The sequence below is a fragment of the Hyla sarda genome, chromosome 3 (genome assembly GCF_029499605.1).
Source record: "Hyla sarda isolate aHylSar1 chromosome 3, aHylSar1.hap1, whole genome shotgun sequence".
NCBI lineage: Eukaryota > Metazoa > Chordata > Amphibia > Anura > Hylidae > Hyla > Hyla sarda.
Genome location: NC_079191.1, coordinates 345,831,876 through 345,853,838, shown reverse-complemented (window position 1 = coordinate 345,853,838; position 21,963 = coordinate 345,831,876). Strand labels below are relative to the sequence as shown.

At 41.3% G+C, this 21,963-nt stretch overlaps 1 protein-coding gene across 6 annotated transcripts in view; it reads right to left on the bottom strand.

Moving 5' to 3' along the window:
* Positions 1 to 18,202: 18,202 nt before the first annotated feature.
* The window catches only part of ARHGEF33 (Rho guanine nucleotide exchange factor 33), a 114,006-nt gene continuing 110,245 nt past the window's right edge, over positions 18,203 to 21,963 (bottom strand). For 5 of the 6 annotated variants that reach the window (XM_056567464.1, XM_056567462.1, XM_056567463.1 and 2 more), the window contains 2 exons: positions 21,014 to 21,147; positions 18,203 to 20,654 (listed from right to left, as the gene is read on the bottom strand). In XM_056567464.1, the coding sequence (XP_056423439.1) occupies positions 20,525 to 20,654; positions 21,014 to 21,147 (264 nt within the window). In that variant the 3' untranslated portion in view covers positions 18,203 to 20,524. Of the gene's footprint in view, positions 20,662 to 21,013; positions 21,148 to 21,963 lie in introns of all 6 variants that reach the window. The other variant, XM_056567468.1, reaches the window with a different exon arrangement.

Below are 21,963 nucleotides of genomic sequence, written 5' to 3'. Positions count from 1 at the left end.
AGTTTTTCTTCTGCCTGTGCTTTAGAAGTTATTATAACTTGCTTGGCCTCTTTCTGCCTAATCTTGTAGATTTCCCTATCTTCATTGCTCTGTTTTTTTAATTTTTTTACTTATTTTTTTTTAAATAATTACTAAATGCTAGCTTTTTGTTTTTTATGTTTTTGGACACTTCTGCCGAATACCACAGTGGTGTCTTCCTTTTTCTACTTTTACTGACAAGTCTAATGCAATTTTCTGTTGCCTTCAATAAAGCATCTTTTAAGTAGTCCCATTTCTCCTGGACTCCATGTAATCCGTTCCAGTCTGTTAGGGACTCATTTATGACTAATCTCCTTTTTGAAAAGTCTGTTTTTCTAAAATCGAAAACTTTCGTTTTTGTGTGGTGTGACTCCTTCACTGTTCTTATATTAAACCACACTGACTGGTGATCCCAAGCTTTCGCCTACAATAACATCATATACCAAATATCCATTTGCGAATACCAAATCCAAAATGGCCCCCCTCCGGGTTGGCTCCTCAACCACTTGTTGTAGAGATAATCCCAGTAGAGAATTAGAATATCTGTACTCCTGGCAGAACTAGCTATTTTGGTTTTCCAGTTTATATCCAGAAGATTGAAGTCTCCCATAATGATAATTTCTCCTTTCATTGTCATTTTAGCTATTTCCTCAACTAGTAGATCATCTAATTCTTTATTTTGCCAGGTGGTCTATATATCACCAGAAAAGTATAGAAAGTCCAGCTCACCTACTGGTTCCCGGGACCGGATCTCCACCCAGACTCCGTGTGTCCAACAATGAAAGAAATGATCCAGCACTTGGAAAAACAGCTTTATTTTCAATTCCTCTTTAAAATAGCATGGAGCCGTTACACTTCACTTCATTTGAGGGATCTTGACGCGTTTCGAGCGCATGCGCCCTTTGTCAAAAGATACTTGCTCTACTTCCTGGTGCCTAAATATAGGCAATTTCCAGGTGAGTTCAATACATTAAAATGACAGGCTGCTAAAAGAAGGACGTCCTCAACATGTCTTATAAAATCAAGAGAAGGAGTGCGGGGTGTCTCTGGCAGGAGGCTTCCCCAAAAATGCCGACAGTTCTGGAGCGCTTCACTGGTACTGGTGAAATAGAACTGTAGACTGCAGGGGGGGGGGGAAGCAATCTTTTACGGACTACGCGTTTCGAAAGGTGTCCCTTTCTTCCTCAGGTCCTGAGCGTAGTCCGTACAAGATTGCTTCCCCCCCCCCCCCCCTGTTTTTTGTTTTCTGTTACCTTTATCGTAGCTAATAAATACCTATTGGATTTTAATACTGCAGTCTGCAGTTCTATTTCTCCAGTACCAGTGAAGCGCTCCAGCACTGTTGGCATTTTTGGGGAAGCCTCCTGCCAGAGACACCCCGCACTTCTTCCATTGTATTTTACCGCCCTCCAGCGGTTCCGACATCCAGCTGCTCCTGGTCAATTAAAGTGGTCCTCCACCGACCCCTGCACACTACACCTGCAGAGAGACGTGTGACCCCTACCACCACCCAAGCTCGGCTAATCCTAAGGGCTGAGGGGCGCAGGGATCTCCCGACATCTGCCCCGCATCTGGATACCTCTGCCCGCATCCTGCGATTAACATCGGAGGACCATAGCACCTCCTCCCGCAGCACCGCTACCTGCAGCACCACTTTTCCAGCTAACGGTACCAGCAGCAACCTGCTCCTGCAGAACATCCACGGCCAGCGGAGAAGATCCAGTAGCAGAGGAGACCTCCAGCGGCATCGGGATTCCCGCCGCCACCCCCCAAAGCGCTGTCCAGAGTTGTGCCTGCTCGCTAGCACAACTTGATAAGGTGAGCAGGCATTTCATTTCCTAATACCTCTGCCTATCTAACGCTCTTTTTAGCAAAGGTAAAGGCACCATCAAGGCGCCATCTCTGTGTTTTTTCTTTCCATATATATCCTGTATTATAAAATCAAGAGAGATATATTACAACATTCAAGCAAAATGATTCCATTCGAGAAAAATGACAGATTACTGAATTAAATATTAACAAACTATATTAGATTGTATTAAATAAATGTGAAATAAGGAGACGGTGCTGTCCAATGCAAAAAATTCACTCAACAAGAGACATAATAAACGCAGGGCAAATCTCATCGTCTGATCTAGAGTCCACATTGAATCGAATGGAGTCGAAAAAAACTGCATGTTAATCATATGTAAACCAGATGTTACATTGGCATTTTAAAATAAAGAAAAAATGAAAAAACAAATTATCTTAGGTTTTAATCATGAAATAATAATTCTTTGCGCAAGTTAAGACCATGTGGCATTCTTGAGTTCAATATGAACTGCCAGAAAGCCTCCCTGTCCATTAATTTACGTTGAATGTCACCACCTCTAATGTTCCTATGTATTTTTCCGATTCCATATACTTGTATGTATTTTACGTCTCTGTTATGTTCTTGTATGAAGTGGAGTGAAGCACTGGAACGGTTTCTTATAGATGGATTGGCGATATCATTTACGTGTTCTAAAAATCGTGTTTTAAGTTTACGTGTGGTACAACCTACATATTTCATACAACATGCTTGACATTCTATAATATAAATGCAGTGAGTTGTATTGCAATTGAGATAATTATTTATCTCGTATGATTTGGTATTATCTGCATTGTTGAATTTTTTGCCCCCCCCCCCCACTCCTTGCTTAAATACTTCTTTGCATCTTTCTCTTATGTACTTATGAATTTGCTAACCATTTTTTTGTACAGTACCTTTTCTATTCCTAGTAGAGCTATCATGAGACATAAAGCCAAATCCTTACGTTTGACACCATTTACTACGCCATAAATTGAACTACTTAATGCGCCTCTGCCTATCATTCCAAACATTATGCACAGGCAGAACTTCAGAAAATGAAACCGTGGATGTAAAATCCTGTACATCATTACCAAGTGTGATAAAAGATTCCTTCACCTCTAAAACTTCATTTCAAGCCAGGTCATTTGTCCCTAGATGGACACGAACATCCACGTCCCCTTCCTGCGTTGCTTGCTTAACAATATTATGAATACGTCTTCTATCTCTTCTAGCAGTAGCACCAGGGAGACATCTCACAAAACCATTTTCCTTAAGCTCCACACTTCTTATGATTGAATCACCCAGCAACAGCTGCTTCCTTTCAGACTTCACTTTATCTTTTTTCCTTGGCTGCAGTCTTGCATACATTAGACATAGGAGTCGTTGGTTCCTCACCCTCTGTGCTTGAGCCAATATCCATGTTGCCCTTACATTATGAGAGTGCTGCAAATGAATTATAGAAAACTACAGAATGTGGGACATGTCATTTATCCACATCTCTGTCTTCCAGAACCTACAGTAACCCATCTGCCATTTCTAGGGGTCCCAGCCTGAGTTTGTTTAACAGATAATTTAAACATCTCAGATCTCAAAAATGCAATTTCCTGCTGCAATAAGGAGAACTGTCTACAGATCTGACAGCATCCAAACCTCCAAAGAGTGGAACATGAAATGAATGCACAATTCCTGCACCGAACAAAGTCTGCCATTTTAAAGAATACTAATTCTGCATAGTGGTGCATGAAAGTTTGTGAACCTTCAGAATTTTCTGTATTCCTATCTCAACTTCACGCTGGGCTTGCCAAGCTGAATATTTTTGCAAATAAATTTATTTGGCAAATTTGCCTCCTCTTGATATTCCTGCTTCTTTCCTCCCCTTGTTGATAGCTTGTTGCCTAGGTCACAGACCACCACTATAAAAAGGTAAAATCTTTTCACTTGCCTCAGTAGTCTCCCCTTCTCATGTATGTATGTATATATATATATATGTATATATATATATATATATATATATATATATATATATATATATATATATAAAACTCAATGTGTGTGTGTGTGTGTGTGTATGTATGTGTGTATGTTCCAGCATCACGTCCAAACGGCTAAAGATATTAACATGAAACTTGGCACACATGTTACTTATATGTCACCAACAAACATAGGATAGGTGATTTAACCCTTACTCACCCCCATTTGCCAGGGTCAGGGTTTTTGTTTAAAGTCCCATGGGACTATGGGAAATATATGTTACTGCATAACTTCCAATCGGCTGGAGATAGTTTGATAATTCTTGGTCACATGTTACTTATATGTCCACTTAAAATATAGGATAGTTAATTTAACCCTTAACTACCCCCATTTGTGAGGGTCAGGGTTTTTGTGTAAAGTCCCATGCAAATCAATGGGAAATGTATGTTCCCACATAACTTCCGTACGGCTGGAGATATTTAAATACCTGGTACACATATTACAGGTCGGGATATGAGGTCGGGAAAGGAGGTCGAGATTGGAGGACGGGATAGGAGGTCGGGATATGATGACGGGATAGGAGGTTGGGATATGACAACAATATATGAGGACGGGATATGAAGTCAAAAGCTTCCTCTGTTGATTTTCCTCCACAACAAGGATTAGGAAGCAAAAATCGGGCAACATCGGGTACTCAGCTAGTCTATATATATAAAACTCAATGGGGGAGATTTATCAAAACCTGTGCAGAGGAAAATTTGCCCTGTTGCCCATAGCAACCAATCAGCTAGCTTCTTTCATTTTTAATAAGACCTCTGCAAAATTAAAGAAGCGATCTGATTGGTTGCTATGGACAACTGGGCAAGTTTTCCTCTGCACAGGTTTTGATAAATCTCCCCCAATGTGTGTGTGTGTGTTCCAGCATCACGTCCAAACGGCTGAAGATATTCACATGAAACTTGGCACACATGTTACTTATATGTCATCAACAAACATAGGATAGGTGATTTAACCCTTACTCACCACCATTTGCCAGGGTCGGTTTTTTTTGTTAAATTAAATTAACCCTTACCTAAACACTTACATAAAAGATGGGTTTTGTTTCAAGTCCCATGCCAGTATATGGGACTTCCAGTACCTTACTCCATAATCTCAGCTCTACATCTCCTAGTGAATGTGTCAATCTGGCTTGCAAGCCACACCCCATCTCACAAAGAGAGGAGGTCGGGATAGGAGGTTGAGATATGAGGATGGGATATGAGGACGGGATAGGAGGTCGAGATATGAGGTCGAGATAGGAGGACGGGATATGAGATTGAGATATGAGGACGGAATATGAGGATGGGATAGGAGGTCAGGATATGAGGTTGAGATATGAGGACGGGAAATGGGGACAGGATATGGGGTTGGGATATGACAACAACATATCGGGATGGGATATGAAGTAAAAAGCTCCCTCCTTTGTTGATTTTCCTCCCCAACAAGGATGAGGAAGGAAAAACCGGGCAACGCCGGGTACTCAGCTAGTATATATATATATATATATATATATATATATATATATATTTATAAAACTCAATGAGGGATATTTATCAAAGCTGTCTATGTCCAGCATCAATATAGACTAAACTACAGAGGGTTTGGCTGGTCTATTGTTCGCCTAATTTATCAAATGGCGCACAGCTCTTGATAAATTCTGTGCACAGACTTCATGATCTATGCTTTAGACTGTATTTAAACCTGCTCCAGCATGGTCTGACATTTCGGCGTACTTTCAGCCGATGCAACTTGTCGCTGAAAAGTCGCTTTTGATAAATTCAGCAACAATGCATTTTTCAATGCACTTCAGTCTAAAATAGACTAGAATGCATCATGTTCTAAAAATCCTCTAGAGCAAAAGTCACACATATTTAGACTGCGACTTTCTGTGCGACAAATTTAGACAGGAAAACCAGTCTAAATCCTTTGATAAATATCCCCCAATATGTGTATGTGTGTGTGTGTGTGTGTGTGTGTATGTATGTGTGTATGTTCCAGCATCACGTCCAAACGGCTAAAGATATTAACATGAAACTTGGCACACATGTTACTTATATGTCAACAACAAACATAGGATAAGTAACTTAACCCTTACTCACCCCCATTTGCCAGGGTCGGGGTTTTTGTTTAAAGTCCCATACAAGTCTATGGGAAATATATGTTACTGCATAACTTCCAAACGGCTGGAGATATTTCGATAATACTTGGTCACATGTTACTTATATGTCCACTTAAAATATTAGATAGTTAATTTAACCCTTGACTACCCAATTTGTGAGGGTCGGGGTTTTTGTTCAAAGTCCAATGCAAATCAATTGGAAATGTATGTTCCCACATAACTTCTGTACTGGAGATATTTCAATAATACCTGGTACACATATTACTTATATGTCAAATAAAAAGATATGATAGTTAAATTAACCCTTACCTACACCCTTATATAAAAGATGGGTTTTTGTTTCAAATCCCATGCAAGTATATGAGACTTCCAGTACCTTACTCCACAAGCTCCGCTCTGCATCTCCTGGTAAATGTGTCAATCCGGCTTTCAAGCCACACCCCATCTCACAAAGTCACACCCACATTTTAAGCCCAAAGCCCTTTTATTATCTACCCTTTTTGTGCATCGGTCTGGCTTGCAAATCATGCCCAGTCCCACAAAGCCAAGTCCCCTTCTTTTTTCAGCTTACAATATCTTCATCACAAATCAGTCCCACGTGAGGACAGGATATGAGGATAGGACATAAGGACGGGATATGATGTCGGGATAAGAGGACAGGATAGGAGGTCGAGATAGGAGGATGGGATATGAGGACGGGATATGAGGTTGAGATATGAGGATGGAATATGAGGACGTAATATGAGGATGGGACAGGAGGTCGAAATATGAGGACGGGATATGAGGTCGAGATAGGAGTTCGGGATATAAGGACAAGATAGGAGGACGGGATATGAGGTTGAGATATGAGGACGGGATAGGAGGTCAGGATAGGAGGTTGAGATATGATGACGGTATATGAGGACGGGATATGGGATTGGGATATGACAACAATATAGGGGGACAGGATATGAAGTCAAAAGCTTCCTCCTTTGTTTATTTTCCTCCCCAACAAGGATTAGGAAGGAAATACCGGGCAACGCCGGGTACTCATCTAGCATATATATATATATATATATATATATATATATATATATATAAAATTAAGGTTACCTCCTGAGGTTGTATTAAGGTTTACCCCCTGAGGCAAGAGAGAAGGTTTTACTTTTTCATACCTTGAGATTTTTTGTTGTGGAAGGATTATGTGGTGCTGTTATAAGATAAGGAATAGCAAGTTACTTTTCATTTAACAGAGATACCATTACAGAAAGTGATAGCATATTATTAAGCTATGCCATCACCTTCTTATTGAGGAGTACAAACTGCAGCAACAGGATCCCTATTGATGAAAAGTGATGGCATATCTTATGTCTTCATTGGTTTCTGTTATGGGAATGCTCTTTAAGGGTATGGTCCCAAGAAGTGCTAACACAGCGTAATTTACGCTGCACAAAATGTGCTGAGCAGTGGGAAATACATTGCGTATTCTGCGCTGAGCATTCACATAGGGCTAGTCGGTGGCAGCCCTGTGAGGTTTTGGGTCAAGCCTGTAACGCGCAGCCCTGCCCCAAAACCTCAATGAACTCCGGCTATCCCTGTGTGTATGCTCAGAATATGCAGCGAATTTCCCGCTGGGGGGAGGCGGGCGAATGCTGGGAACCCCACCACAATCTCCTGTACAGGGCCCTGGCTCTGCTGAGGCTCTCTCATGCAGGAGGCGTGTCGGCCGCAGCTTGAGTTGCCACCTTACTTGCAAAAAAATACCAGACATGCTAATTTGCATAATTAATTATATATGCATGACATCACAGGAAGCTCTGCACGTGTCCTGTTTCATACCAGCCCATCGACGGCAAATTAACCCCTCAGCCTCTGGATTCTTGCAGTAAGGTCCACAGCAGGGGGCAAAGGTGAATTAACAACTCATGGGGACCCCAGGTAAGAGTGGATTGTGGCTGTCTTGCAAAAATACACCAGCCATGCTAATTAGCATAATTTGCGTGGGGGGGGGGGGGGGGTTGGGGGCCCTGTGTCATTTCAATCCCCTCCGTACCCCTTCATTTTAATTGAAACCCTTGACCCCTGATCCCCCTGTGCCATTTTAATTGACCTATTTTAATTGACCCTACTCAGTTTTGACCCGTATGCGGTTTTGGACCGGACCTAAAACCGTAGTAAACTACTGTTTTAGGTCCAGTCAGGAAACCGCATACGGGTCAAAACTGAGCCAACCGGAGTCACCGTTTGACTCCGGTCGGGTCATTAAAGTAAATGGAGTCACGGGCTGATCCAGCACGGGTACGGGAGCGCCCAGTTTGCCCCTCCCCCCCCCCCCCCCCGGATCCAGCACCCGTATGTACAAAACGTGGTGTGAATGCACCCCACCCTCAGTTAAGCTACTGTTATCCGTAACTTGGTGTCGGAGTCATTATTGCCCCCGTGCCTAGCCCAGGATCCAGCGGGATACCTTCAGGTGGTATTGAGGATAAACCACGCCCTGGCATCACGAATACAAGGGGTTAATGCCATCTACCCCTAGGGTAATTCCATCTGCCCTTTGCATCACATCCCATGCCACAACTTTTGGCATCACAAACAGGATACGGGTGTGCACCATTTACCACACATCACAAGTCCTCCCGCCTAGTCTGAACTGTGTCCGAAACTGTCTGTAAAAGTCACATGTGACAAAATTTGCACCAGAAAAAGTGTATGGGACTGTTGTTATTGCAAAGTGTTACTAGCGGCACTTGTGAAATATAGAGGGAGGTGAAGAAAAGACTGTTAATTGTCACTGTGGAGTGTAAGTACCTGAAAGGGTTAACGTAGTCTGGTGTTTTCTGCACGCGCGAGCGGTCGCAGTTCCGCCCTGTTGGTTCCCAGTGGTGACGCCTCTTCATTGTTACTTGGAGGAACTGAAGATCTTCCCCGTGTTGCACGGGGGAAGACTTTACCAACCGGACCACAACAGGAAGGAGCCCAAGTGCCCAAATCGTAATGCACGCCAACTTTTTTTTCCCCTCAAGTGCTGAGGGATTTGGCTTTGTTTTGTTTGGTTATACCTGCAACCTAATAAACCTGGCGAGGAGCCGGTTCTTCACAAGGCAGCTGCTGTGGCGTGGTTACTCCTGCTTGAAAACATGTCCTGTGATGTTAGAGGGACAATTCCTGAGCTAATTCCCCTGGGATATCTCACAATATATATATATGTATATATATATATATATATATATATATATATATATATATATATATATGGAAAAACCATTACCACGCTGACAATCGCTGTTGGTGAGAGCAATGATCCAAACAAGCAAATTACAAAGTCTGTGAATTCATAGTAAGCAGTCAAAAGGATGGTAGTTGAAAAGCTTTATTATAAGAAATTTTAAAGGTTACAAATAGAAAAAAAATGTATACTGTACATGTCAAATTTAGCAATAATTGCAATAGTGAGCAGTGCACAGATTTCATTATTGGCTTATCCAGGTTTGGGAAAAAATAAAATAAAAGGCTCACTGTGCTGTTCGTAAACTAAAAATTTATGTAATCCTGGACAATCACTTTAAGAAATATATATATATATTTTTTTTTGCATCCTTTGAACATTAGGGGATAAAGTAGAATTAATGAAATAAATAAAACAAAATAAAATTAAAATTATTTTGTGGACACTTTTTTATGTTTTGCATCATTATGATGTAGACCAAACCTGCACAGTTTTCACACTAGCCACCATCCTTCATAAAGAAGCCTCCATAGTTCTTGAGGTATAAGAAATGTCACTTGTCAATATTCATGTCACTTGTCAGTGTTCATCTTCTCATTTAGTATTTATTCCCTGGCTTAATTCCTATCTACAACAATAGGCCAGTCTAGCACCATTTGTTTCTCTTTAATCACTATTAATGATCCTTTAGAGTTTAAAGGGGTATTCCAGGGGGGGGGGGGAAACTTTTTTTTATATGCAGTCATGGCCGTAAATGTTGGCACCCAATTTTTCAGGAAAATGAAGTATTTCCCACAGAAAAGGATTGCAGTAACACAGGTTTTGCTATACACATGTTTATTCCCTTTGTGTTTATTGGAACTAAACCAAAAAAGGGAGGAAAAAAAGAAAATTGGCCATAATGTCACATCAAACTCCAAAAATGATCTGGACAAAATTATTGGCACCCTTAACTTAATATTTGGTTGCACACCCTTTGGAAAAAAATAATTGAAATCAGTCACTTCCTATAACCATCAATAAGCTTCTTACACCTCTCAGCCGGAATGTTGACCACTCTTCCTTTGCAAACTGTTCCAGGTCTCTCTTATTGGAAGGCGCCTTTTCCCAACAGCAATTTTAAGATCTCTCCACAGGTGTTCAATGGGATTTAGATCTGGACTCATTGCTGCCCACTTCAGAACTCTCCAGCTCTTTGTTGCCATTCACTCTGGGTGCTTTTTGACGTATGTTTGGGGTCATTGTCCTGCTGGTAGACCCAAGATCTCGGACGCAAACCCAGCTTTCTTAGACTTGGCTGTACAGTGCAACCCAAAATCCGTTGGTAATCCTCAGATTTCATGATGCCTTGCACACATTCAAGGTACCCAGTGCCAGAGGCAGCAAAACAACCCCAAAACATCATTGAACCTCCACTATATTTCACTGTAGGTACTGTGTTCTTTTCTTTGTTGGCCTCATTCCATTTTTGGTAAACAGTAGAATGATGTGCTTTACCAAAAAGCTCTATCTTGGTCTCATCTGTCCACAAGACGTTTTCCCAGAAGGATTTTGTCTTTCTCAAGTTTATTTTGGCAAAATGTAGTCTTGCTTTTTAATGTCTCTATTAGCTGAGTACCCGGCGTTGCCCGGTTTTTCCTTCCTCATCCTTGTTGGGGAGGAAAATCAATAAAGGAGGAAGCTTTTGACTTCAAATCCCATCCCAAGATATCGTTGTCATATCCCAACCCCATATCCCGTCCTCATATCCTGTCCTCATACCCCGACCTCCTATCCAGTCCTCCTATCCCATCCTCCTATCCCGTCCTCCTATCCCGACCTCCTATCTCGACCTCCTATCCCGACCTCCTATCCCGTCCTTCTATCCCGTCCTCCTATCCCGTCCTCCTATCCCGACCTCCTACCTCGACCTCCTATCCTGCCCTCCTATCCCGTCCTCCTATCTCAACCCCCTATCCCGTCCTCCTATCTCCACCTCTTATCCCGACCTATCTCAACCTCCTATCCCGTCCTCCTATACCATCCTCCTATCTCTACCTCCTATCCCATCCTCCTATCTCGACCACCTATCCCATCCTCCTATCTCAACCTCCTATCCCGTCCTCCTATCTCAACCTCCTATCCCATCCTCATATCCCGACCTCCTAACTCGACCTTCTATCCCGACCATCCTGTCCTCCTATCTCAACCTCACATCCTGTTCTCATATCCCGACCTGTAATATGTGTACCAGGTATTATTGAAATATCTCCAGCCGTACAGAAGTTATGTGGAACATACATTTCCCATTGATTTGCATGGGACTTTAAACAAAAACCCAGACCCTCACAAATGGGGGTAGTTAAGGGTTAAATTAACTATCCTATATTTTAAGTGGACATATAAGTAACATGGGACCAAGTATTATCGAAATATCTCCAGCCGTTTTGAAGTTATGCAGTAACATATATTTTCCATAGACTTGTATAGGACTTTAACCCCTTAAGGACCAAGGGCGTACAGGTATGCCTTTGCTCCCTGGTACTTAAGGACCAAGGGCGTACCTGTACGCCCGTGGGAATTTTGGTCCCTGCCGCGCGCCGAGCGGGGACCGGACGGGGGTGACTGCTGATATCTATCAGCAGGCCCCCCGCGCAAATGCCCAGGGGGGTCATCAGACCCCCCCCCCCCCCCCATGTTGGCGATCGCCGCAAATCGCAAGTGAATTCACACTTGCGATTTGCGGCTATTCCGGGTCATACGGGTCTATGGTGACCCGGAATATAAGGGGGATTGCGGTTGTCCAAGACACCCACGATCCCCATGAAGGGATAGGAGTGAGGTGGCAGGGGTGCCACCCCTCCTATCCCTGCTATTGGTGGTCTAGACGCGACCACCAATAGCAGATCGGGGGCGGGGGGCTTTACTTTCGGTTTCCCCGTTCTGCCCACCCACCCGTAATATTCGCGTTTTATTTTCGCATATGTGAAAATTCGCGTATGCGAAAATTAGCATATGCCAGAATTTGCATAAACCAAAATTAGCATAAGCATATGCGAAAATTCGCACGCCAGTTTCACACAGTAGTATTACAGCCTTCCTTTCACCACACAAGCTGGAAGCAGTGAGGGATGATCACTGTGATGTTTACTGGAAAAAAAAAAAAAAACGAATATTCGTAATTACGAATATATAGTGCTTTATTCGTGAATATTTGTGACCCCATTTTGGAAACTACACCCCTCATGTAATGTAATAAGGGGTGCAGTGAGCATTTACGCCTCACAGGGGTCTGACAGGTTTTTTGAACAGTGGTCCGTGAAAATGAAAATTTTTATTTTTCATTTGCTCAGCCCACTGTTCCAAAGATCTGTCAAGCACCAGTGGGGTGTAAATACTCACCGCACCCCTTATTAAATTCTGTGAGGGGTGTAGTTTCCAAAATGGGGTCACATGTGGGGGGGAGGTCCACTGTTCTGGCACCACGGGGGTCTTTGTAAACGCACATGGCCCCTGACTTCCATTCCAAACAAATTCCCTTTTCAAAAGCTTAATGGCGCTTCTTCTCTTCAGAGCATTGTGGTTCGCTCGCAGTGCACTTGACGTCCACACATGGGGTATTTCCAAATGAGGTTACAAATTTTAGGGGTCATTTTCTCCTATTACCCCTTGTAAAAATGTAAAATTTTGGGGGAAAACAGCATTTTAGTGAAAATTTTTTTCTTTTCATTTACACATCCGACTTTAACAAAAAGTTGTGAAATACCTGTGAGGTGTTAAGGCTCACTGTACCCCTTGATACATTCCTTGAGGGGTGTAGTTTCCAAAATAAGAATAATAGAGTATGTGCAGCTCACAGAAATAATATGCAAGGTTAACTGAGAAACTCTCACACCCTAATGAGAGGTGGAATGAAAAATATAGAAAAATGGAGTACTCAGTCCTCAACTATACCACTCAAAAGAAAGTGTATGGTGGATGGATGGCTCAGATGGAAAGAGAGGTACTTCCAGACCAATTAGTTATATAATATATTTAATATAAGATAATAAAATCCTAAAAAGTCACAGCCGTAGGGCCCTACGGCTGTGAATATGGGTACAATTGATACAAATATAATTCTATCACAAATAAGCCCTGGAGAGAAAATATATTCACATTTAGTGAACCATATAAATATATGATGCTCCGTGCAGAAAAATATAGCAGGGAATGAACAACAATAAAAAATGTTGATTAATGTATCGCTGTAAAGAAAAAAATGTAACTACAGTGGGATACAGTGGGATACAGCAACAATATGTATCAACAATAAAGCAACAATAATAACCCTATAAAGAAAGGTGTACTACTGGTAAACTGACAATGTATTGACAGTAAGGTGCTTGAGATGGAATATCTGAAAATTGTCCTGTAAATTGTCCTGTAAATTAAAAAGTCCTGTAAATTAAAAAAGAAAAAAAAGAAGAAGAATCTTGTGTTTCAAAGTCAATCCTGCAAAGATGGTTCAATACTGATCGTTTGGAAAAGTTCTATACCGGAAAATTAAGTCACATACCCCGCATGGAAATTAGGGGTCCAGCTGATGTGACCTGCTGTACCAAGGATAAATAACACAGGCACCAAAGTGCCACTCACCCACTCCGCACTGGTCCTGATGTCTGGGATGTCCTGCTCTAGCTAAAAACGGCGGCAGCACCGGCAAGTGCAGCCGCCGCCGCGAGCTCCCGGCGTGTGACATAGCAGGTGGATGGTCACGTGTCAGGCAGTCAGCTGGTCTGAAGGAAGCAAGCCGGCTCCATGGTCCATGTAGGAATGGTATGATCACTGTAGCTTGATTGTTTTCTGCAGAAATTAATATCGCTAATCCGGCAGCTGCTGACTTAGTTGTTCTCTACAGAGCCAGGTATCGCTGGTCCGGCAGCTGCTAGTATAGCCAGTAGTGCGGCAGCTACTAGTACGATCAGTGTTGGATCCAATAGTCCGGTATATGCAACTGATCAGCAGATATAGTCCCAATGATCCAGTAGATCTAATAATCCGGTATAACCGATAGATCCGATAGTCCGATATCACAAGCAGTACAATGTGGAAACAGGGATGATCCCGCAATAGGCCAACAAAGATTCTCTCTCCGGGCTTGAAGAGGATATTTAAAATGCACTGGACCGGTATTTGGTCCAAGCAAAATTAATAAAACATTTATCAAAAATTAATAAAAAATAAAAAAATGTATTAATTTTGCTTGGACCAAATACCGGTCCAGTGCATTTTAAATATCCTCTTCAAGCCCGGAGAGAGAATCTTTGTTGGCCTATTGCGGGATCATCCCTGTTTCCACATTGTACTGCTTGTGATATCGGACTATCGGATCTATCGGTTATACCGGGTTATTAGATCTACCGGATCATTGAGACTATATCTGCTGATCAGTTGCATATACCGGACTATTGGATCCAACACTGATCCAACACTCGTTTTTAGCTAGAGCAGGACATCCCAGACATCGGGACCAGCGCGGGGTGGGTGAGTGGCACTTTGGTGCCCGTGTCGTTTATCCTTGGTACAGCAGGTCACATCAGCCGGACCCCTAATTTCCATGCGGGGTATGTGATTTAATTTTCCGGTATAGAACTTTTCCAAACGATCAGTATTGAACCATCTTTGCAGGATTGACTTTGAAACACAAGATTCTTCTTCTTTTTTTCTTTTTTTACTTTACAGGACTTTTTAATTTACAGGACAATTTTCAGATATTCCATCTCAAGCACCTTACTGTCAATACATTGTCAGTTTACCAGTAGTACACCTTTCTTTATAGGGTTATTATTGTTGCTTTATTTTTGATACATATTGTTGCTGTATCCCACCGTATCCCACTGTCGCTACATTTTTTCTTTACAGGGATACATTAATCAACATTTTTTATTGTTGTTCATTCACTCCTATATTTTTCTGCACGGAGCATCATATATTTATATGGTTCACTAAATGTGAATATATTTTCTTTCCAGGGCTTATTTGTGATAGAATTATATTTGTATTAATTGTACCAATATTCACAGCCGTAGGGCCCTACGGCTGTGACTTTTTAGGATTTTATTATCTTATTAAATATATTATATAACTTATTGGTCTGGAAGTACCTTTCTTTCCATCTGAGCCATCCATCCACCATACACTTTCTTTTGAGTGGTATAGCTGAGGACTGAGTAATTTTTCTAGTTTCCAAAATAATATGCCATGTGTTTTTTTTTTTCTGTTCTGGCACCATAGGGACTTCCTAAATGTGACATGCCCCCCAAAAACCATTTCAGAAAAACTCAGTCTCCAAAATCCCATTGTCACTCCCTCCCTTCTGAGCCCTCTACAGCGCCCGCCGAACACTTGACATATACATATGAGGTATTTCCTTACAAATTTTGAGAGGATTTTTTTCCTTTTACCCCTTGTAAAAATTCAAAAACTGGGTCTACAAGAACATGCGAGTGTAAAAAATGAAGATTTTGAATTTTCTCCTTCGCTTTGCTGCTATTTTTATGAAACACCTAAAGGGTTAACACACTTACTGAATGTCATTTTGAATACTTTGAGGGGTGCAGTTTTTATAATGGGGTCATTTGTGGGGTATTTCTAATATGAAGGCCCTTCAAATCCACTTCAAACCTGAACTGGTCCATGAAAAATTCCAATTTTGAAAATTTGGTGAAAAATTGGAAAATTGCTGCTGAACTTTGAAGCCTTCTGATGTCGTCCAAAAGTAAAAACATGTCAACTTTATGATGCCAACATAAAGTAGACATATTGGGGGACATTTACTAATCTAGTCTATTCTGGGTATGCTTATAGACCAGCGTATGTGGTAGTCTCCTGTCTATTGTGCTCCTAATTTATCAAAGGTCTCACAGCCCTTGATAAATTCTGTGCTCAGACTTCAGGGTCTACAGCTTAAACTGCATTTAGACCTGCTCCAACATGGTCTGACATTTCAGCGTATTTTGGGCAGATGCGACTTGTCGCACAAAAGTCGCACTTGATAAATTCAGCACCAATGCATTTTCCAATGCATTTCCATCTAAAATAGACTTGCATGCATCATGTTCTAAAAATCCTCTAGAGCAAAAGTCGCTGAAAAGTCGCACATATTTAGACTGCGAGACAAATTTCTGTGCGACAAATTTAGACAGGAGATACCAGTCTAAATCCTTTGATAAATCTCCCCCATTGTAGTTGTCAATCAAAATATAATTTATTTAGAATGTCTATTTTCCTTACAAGCAGAGAGCTTCAAAGTTAGGAAAATGCAAAGAAATGGTGCAAGTATCGACAACATTTTACCAATAACATAAAGGGACCCATAGGGACCTATAACACTGCACACACTGATCTTCTATGCTGATCTCTGGTTTCTCATTAGAAACCAGTGATCAACGATTCTGCCGCATGACTGCTCATGCCTGGATCTCAGGCACTGAGCAGTCATTCGGCGATCGGACAGCGAGGAGGCAGGAAGGGGCCCTCCCGCTGTCCTGTCAGCTGTTCGGGATGCCGCGATTAGCCGCGGCTATCCCGAACAGCCCGACTGAGCTAGCCGGGAACTTTCACTTTCACTTTTAGCCGCGCGGCTCAGCTTTGAGCGCGCGGCTAAAGGATTAATAGCGCACGGCGCCGCGATCGGCGCTGCGCGCTATTAGAGGCGGGTCCCGGCTTCACTATGACGTCGGGCCCGCCGTCATATGACGCGGGGTTACTGTGTAACCCCGCGTTATATCAGAAGAGCAGGACCAAGGACGTACCGGTACGTCCTTGGTCCTTAAGGGGTTAAACATTCTTATTTTTCACAATTTTGAAAGGGTGCCAATCATTTTGTCCAGCCCATTTTTGGAGTTTGATGTGACATTATGTCCAATTTGCTTTTTTTCCTCCCTTTTTTGGTTTAGTTCCAATACAAACAAAGGGAATAAATGTGTGTAAAGCAAAACATGTGTTGTTGCAATCCTTTCCTGTGAGAAATACTTCATTTTCTTGAAAACCTTTAGGGGTGCCAACATTTATGGCCATGACTGTATATCAACTGGCTCCAGAAAGTTAAATAGATTTATAAATTACTTCTATTGAAAATTCTTAATTCTCCCAGTAGTTATCAGATGCTGAAGTTTAGTTGTTCTTTTCTGTCTGACATCAGTACTCTCTGCTGACACCTCTGCTTGTCTCAGGAACTGTCCAGTTCAAGAGCAAATCCCCATAGCAAACCTCAAATGCTTTGGACAGTTCCTGAGACAAGCAGAGGTGTCAGCAGAGAGCACTGTTGTCAGAAAGAAAAGAACAACTCAGCTTCAGTAGCCGATAACTACTGGAAGGATTAAGATTTTTTTTAATAGAAGTAATTTACAAATCTGTTTAACTTTCTGGAGCCAGGTGATATATAAAACAAAGTTTTTCCCTGGAATACCCTATTAATATAATCCCACAATGCACTCCTATTATTCTTCTGCAAACTTACAACAGCTTTCTAAATGCACATACTTGAACAAGCAGTCAAGATGGGTCAACTACCTCTGCTATTCTGGTCAATAATACTTAAAGGGGTACTACCGTTGAAAACTCTTTTTTTTTTTTTAATCAACTGGTGCCAGAAAGTTAAACTGATTTGTTAAATACTTCTATAAAAAAAAAAAATCTTAATCCTTCTAGTACTTTTTAGGGTCTGTATACTATAGAGGAAATGTTTATCTTTTTGGATTTCTCTTATGTTACGACCACAATGCTCTCTGCTGACCTCTGCTGTCCATTTTAGGAACTGTCCAGCGCCATTTTAGGAACTGTCCAGCGCAGCATATGTTTGCTGTGGGGATTTTCTCCTGCTCTGGACAGTTCCTAAAATGGACAGCAGAGGTCAGCAGAGAGCACTGTGGTCGTGACATGAGAGAAATCTAAAAAGTAAAGCATTTCCTCTGTAGTATACAGCCCCTAAAACTACTGGAAGGATTAAGATTTTTTTACAGAAGTAATTTACAAATCTGTTTAATTTTCTGGCACCAGTTGATTAAAACAAAAAGTTTTCCATGGTAGTACCCCTTTAATACACTTTGACTAAGACTGTGGCTCTGACTACTACAGCTAACGGGTAGAAGATCTATCATAGCATAACAGCTCCGTATTCACTTTCCACCCTAAACACTTACATCTCTTATTACTGCTACACCTCAAAATCAAATGTCTCCATCTTGACAATGAGTTTGTGTATACCTGTATACATGTATATATACTGTAGGATTAGACCTCTGAATGGATCGTATAGGCTTATAGGTATCAGAATGCAGTGTTATTAAATATAACATCACAATAATGCAAAGTCCAGAAAATTATTTCGAGGAGCATAACAATTCTGGGCCACTGTGCAGTAAAGATTGTGAATTCTAGGCTGATGGAATTTTAATGCACATCTATAATGATTATTTTAGTTATATATTTTAAACTTTATTTTACTATCTACATTTTTTTTAACATAATTACATGAGATTTACCTTTGTCCATATTAAACAACATACTCTATAATTACTTTATTACAATAAAATATTAAAGTCTGATGTCTCTGGTAAATAGATACCCCTCTGTCTACCCCTCTGTCTTAAAGGAGATATATCATGGAAGAAAATGTATCCCCTATCCGGCTGCTGGAACCCTCTGCGATCTCCTGCACAGGGCCCCAACTCTCCTTGGAAAGGGGGTATGTTAACCTCTGCACGAAGCGGCAGCCGTAACACCGCCTTCATGTACCTCTATGGGAGAGTCGTTTGGCTATCTCAGGCTTTCCTATAGAGATACATAGAGGGGGCGCATCGGTGGCCGTTTTCTGCTAGGGTCGACACACTCTGTTCCCGGGGAGAGCGGGGGGTCCCCTCACAATCTAAAACATATTCCCTATCGTTTGGATAGGGGATACATTTTCTTCCATGATACTTCTTTAAATATACCATCTGTCTACAGTAGGCAGAGTTCTTTAGCCATAGCTATGTAACACCAGTAGCAGTTACAAAGGGCCTCTTAGCAAGGATGATAATGGGACCACCTATCTGTTGCTATTATGTCACCCTCGACAAAAAGGCCTGGTATTTTTTCCCCACACCCTCCTTCAATGACCCTTGGATCAATACCCTACCCCTAATCGCTAACAAAGCAGACCCTCTGTAGAGGGGAGTCCTGTATTGGTTTTCAATATCCAGTAATGGTGGACAGGTAAAAAAAAGGGCTGGACCCCCTCTCTCCTGGGCTCCAGGGCAGCTGCTTTGGTATGTAGACCCTAGTGTAATACATGTAAAGATGCCTGTGTGGTTAAGTATGACACTTTTAATCTATTTTTTCCTGCATATAGGTTCTAAGGTAAAAGCCAAGCTCTGGGTATATTTCATATCTTAGGAACTTAGGAACTTTTTTTGCAATATTTTGCTTCTTTTTTATTTTTTATTTTAGGGCAATCTTCTAGATGTGCAGAATGCAATAACTGGAAATCTCACAATCCAGTTATGGGAACTAGGTCCTGTTAAGAAAGAAGTATTCCATATTTCCCTACTAAGTAAATAATGGTTATGAATATTATTACATTCAGTATATCAAAAAGAGTTAAACAAGCAAGTTCCCTTTGAGACCAGGGATAATAGCTGTAATAATAATAAGCATGCATATTAAAAGCTGTAAGCTCTCCACTATTCGATCAACCAGCAGAAAGAGTCAATAATTTAGGTCATCCAACACTTATGCTCCTCTGGTACCAGCTACATCAGCAGGTATGGTACCAGTTATACAAGTAGTGACATTTTAATGCTGGTTGCAGTTCATAGTTCCATTGAATCTCTATAGCCAGGCAACGTGTCTTGGGAGACTCTTGTTTTTTTTTTGTGGCCAAATAAGAGACTAAAAAATACTTGATCATTTTCTCTAGTGCTGAACTTCTACTGTAGAAGAATAAAGACAGTGCAGGTGTGTAAGTGTTTTGGGCGCATTTGTATGATATAATCGTTTGGTTATATCAGGGTACTTGTGCTGGTACTACTATTTTGCCTATACCACTGTATGGGGACTAAAGTGTTACCATTGTGTATGTGTTACCTGTGTGGAAAAAGTCTGCTGTGAGTACCATGATATGGGATAGTTAAGGGGCGTTGTTTCAGGCAATAGCTCTAGGCACCCACAAAACACAGTATTGGAGGCAGTTTTAAAGGCATTGCAAGGAAAAAACAGGTGTAGCTAAGTTTGGAAGATGTGCTTCTATGCTTCCACGATTGAGGCTCCCAAATGGCAGCTAGCGATTGCTGTGGCTCCCAAAATGTGGTTAGCCATCCACCTCTGCAGGTTCCTACTATACGGCTGTACCCCGATCAAGCTCATTGATCAAAGCAGAGTGAGCTCTGAATACCTCCTGTCTGGTGGGAGACTGGTCTATGGACGACTTCTCGCTCATCTTCTCTTTGTTTTCTAGTCCAGAGGACCTAAAATCTCAGAACATAGCAGAGATAGTTTGATAGAATTTATCAGATCCCATCATTATTCTATTAAAAACTAAACTGCAACATATGGCTAGGTTACATAAATCCAATACAAGTTATGGCAAAATAAGTGATTCTAGGTCCTTAACAATTTGTATAGAAAGTTGAAGGCCTATTCTTGTCTTTCCCTGGGTCAAAAGTTCAGCTCATTGCCTAAGCCCTATATCCAAGTATCCTCTCCTTGTCCTAAAGAGATCCTGATAATCCTTTTATTTTTTTCTGTGTTATTCAGCTGATATTTAGTAAACTACATCAATTCTGGATATTCTTCATATTTCACAATGGAGATGCATAGTACTCACTTCTTTTTAAACAGTTTGCGAAATGAGCTCCGAAAGCCTCCCTTCTGATCTGATCTGGGATGATGATCACTGAAAGACGTTTGTTCCGTTTCGTCCTTATGGTAGAACCTTGCATTTCTTTCCATGTGGATATCCTTAAAAAAAGAAGTAGACAACAAACTAACCTTTCTGGTCTGTACCTTAACTTCTAGTAACAGAACCCAGAATTAAAATGGTTGGCTACTGTTTCATGGACATCATTTGTACCAACATCATATAGAGCGCAATTATTCCCACTTCGGGCACCATAGTAAAAATACAGAAACAGAATCACTCTGGTCTGTGGGCTTTGTCTAGTATTACAGATCCTCTTCATTAAAATGTATAGGACTGAGCTAAAATACCATAAACAATCTACAGATAAAAGCAGCAATGAGCAGCAAAAAATAAAATAAAAATATATAGATCCTCATGTCTTAACCCTAGACAACCACTTTACAGGACAAGTACCTAAAACCCATATCACAATCATGTAAAATCGTGTCTGATTTTTTTTTGGTTGGCTTTGCTTCAAAATGCTCAGTGTGCTAATATGTATGTCCTGTACCAAAATCTACACCACTTTTTCACACCTGTTATTTTGTGCTGAAAGCATGACACACTCTCTTATGTATTTTTAACCCCTTAATGCAGTCTGTCATAAATGAACAGCAACTGTGCCTTGACCTACAATGAAGCAAGCTTAGAGACTGAGCTTGCTTCATAAATGGCACTCACGGTCAATGGCTAAAATCAGCAATTATGCTGATGTTGGTCATTTAACCGGCAGGTGCTTAATCAGAACGCCTCCCACCCTCCACATGATTGCAAGGTGCCAATTGGTTACTATGGTAGCCAGATACCTAGGTGTTATATGCCTGCCAAATTGGCTCTGCTAATACTGGCTGCCTTAGAGTGCGTTCACACTACGG